This window comes from Arachis ipaensis, chromosome B02 (assembly GCF_000816755.2).
Source record: "Arachis ipaensis cultivar K30076 chromosome B02, Araip1.1, whole genome shotgun sequence".
NCBI classification, from domain to species: Eukaryota; Viridiplantae; Streptophyta; class Magnoliopsida; order Fabales; family Fabaceae; genus Arachis; species Arachis ipaensis.
Genome location: NC_029786.2, coordinates 10,422,197 through 10,424,690, shown reverse-complemented (window position 1 = coordinate 10,424,690; position 2,494 = coordinate 10,422,197). Strand labels below are relative to the sequence as shown.

At 31.6% G+C, this 2,494-nt stretch overlaps 1 protein-coding gene across 1 annotated transcript in view; it reads left to right on the top strand.

Annotated features, from left to right (window-relative positions):
* LOC107624878 (disease resistance protein RPS2) overlaps nucleotides 1-2,490 on the top strand; it is a gene marked incomplete at its 3' end in the record, with an annotated part of 13,952 nt that extends 11,462 nt beyond the window's left edge. Inside the window, 1 exon segment of the mRNA XM_016327353.2 lies at nucleotides 1,782-2,490. Within this exon segment, the coding sequence (XP_016182839.1) occupies nucleotides 1,782-2,490 (709 nt within the window).

Below are 2,494 nucleotides of genomic sequence, written 5' to 3'. Positions count from 1 at the left end.
ACTTATTTTTAAAATATTTTTTTAATTAAATTTTTCCTTCAAAAATTTTAAGTCTTTTTCGCCATTTTTATTGCTCATGATATCAAAATTTGCTAATATGAAACGTTAAGTGACATCATATTACACGCTTGAAAATTCTAATTGGCTGCTAATATGACAAATTTAACAAATTAGATCAAATTATTTTTAAATTGAAAAATTTTAATGCCTCAAAGTTCCTCTCAATTTAAAATTAATTTGATTTAATTACATAAACTTATCAGGTGAATAGACAATTAAAACGGTCAAATATGTACTGTGATCAATGTAGTATTATTTAACGTGCCACATCAATATAATTTAACATTGTTAGCATAAAAGAAAAATTAATGTGACTAACTTATAATATTTAAAGAATAAATTTGATTAATTTTTTTTAAAGACCAATTTGAAACACAAATAATCTTTTTAAACGAATTTGACCATTTTTACTCCTACTATTTTAGTTCTTAGGTAGCGTTTGGTGGAGAAATAGAGACAGAAAGACTGAAATAAATTTCAATATTCTGTTTGGTGTAAAGTGGGAGACAGAGATTGAAACAAAAATAAAACTCTAATTTAATTTGTACAAAGAGTAAAATTGGAATTAATTAATTGAAATGAGGATATTTTAGGTATAAAATGTTATTAAAATTTCAGTCTATATCTCTAAATATTTTAGTCCCCTATGTTCCTACTTTTTGGAAATACTGAAATACTGAAATTTTAGAGACAGAAACATAAATTTTAGTATTAGTCTTTGAACCAACAAACATGATATTGAGTCTCAGTCTCCCAGTTTACCTCAAAACTAAATTTAAACCCCCTTTTTTTACCGTCAAAATCAACAAACCAAGTATCATCATCCCCAATATACCTTTCAACACGAACTAGGGTTCACGAACATAAGGGGTAATTTTGTCTGAAAAAACTGGCAACAAGATGATTTTAAAGCAGAATTCAACCTTAGAGATGATTTTGATTTTTATCCCAAATTCTAAAGACAGAAATAGTACTTGACTCCAATTTTACATATACGCCTAATTTTTATATATAAGTATGATAGATGAAATAAATTATGGAAAAGTCTAGGCGCCAGCAATTTTATTGAATTTTGGCCAGCATGTAGCCAGCAGAAAAAGATGAGTCATTGGATGAAATCTCACACCAATCTCACACCATTAGATCATCATTGATGACTATTTGATGGCTACTAATCACAAAAGTTGCTGGCCCCTATCATTGCTCATTAATTGATAGTTCCTTTTATATCTAAATTATAATTTATTTATATAGAATTATGAATTATATTCATTATATTTGAATAGAAGTTGAGTTTGAACTTTTACAAATAGGCTTAACAGTTAATAAATTTGTGGTAGAAGATGAGTATGAGCTTTTACAAATAGGTTTAATGGTTAATGAGTCGAGCTTAATTTTTGTGGGTGCTTGAACTTGACCTGGCTCGCATCAGCTCGGCTTCCTTCTAATCCTAATACAACATAAAATGACATTCACATGAGCACGGTAGGAGTGCAGGACTAATAGTTGTGAGATGAAAGCCTTTCTGAAGTTGACGGAAGTTGCATTTCTAAAGTTAAAAGCTCATTTTGAAAAATTATGTTCAATTTTGAGTGACCAAAAACAACATACCTCCTTTTTATAATAATTAATCAAGTTACCCTCTTTTCGCAGTATAGTTCGTGCAATCTAGCAGTGTTCTTTTAATTTGATAATTATCTTGTTACTGTAAATCAATGCAGGATGCTACTTTTCCAAATTTGAAGAATATAAAACTGAGCAGGATGAGCAGTTTGAAAAAGATATGGAATCTTAACGTCCCGGTTGAGAAACTGGACACACTGGTCATTGAAAAATGCAATCAATTGGTGAGTGTTTTCGGTCATGACATGGAGGGAATATTTCAAGGACTAAGCAGCTTGACAGTTACTGATTGCAAGTCAATGGAAACTATATTTGACCTAACCTGCGATCAGAACCGATATGCTCGTCACTACGAAACTTTATTGCGGGATGTTCATTTGGAATCACTAGGAAAACTGGAAAGGATAGTGAGATGCGAGCAAGACCAAGAAGGGACACTTCAACTGAAATCTCTGCAGAACATAACAGTTCATGGTTGTCGCAAGTTGGTAAATATATTTCCATTTTCCATTGCTAAACATCAGCTTAAAAAACTGCAACGTTTAGTTGTATCAGATTGCTCCAAATTAAAGGAAATTGTAGCAGTGCAAAATGGTACCAGCGACAACAGCGGCAGCAGCACATGCGATCCTGATAGCTTGGTGTTTCCTGAGCTAACCTCCATTAAATTTTCTAAGCTACCAAAGTTCAAGAATTTCTGTCCAGAACATTGTAAATTGGAGTGTGAAAAATTAGATGAGCTGTCTATTGAACTTTGTCGCAAGCTTGAACTATTTGGAGAAAGCCAGCTCTTTCATGAAACATTTTTTTC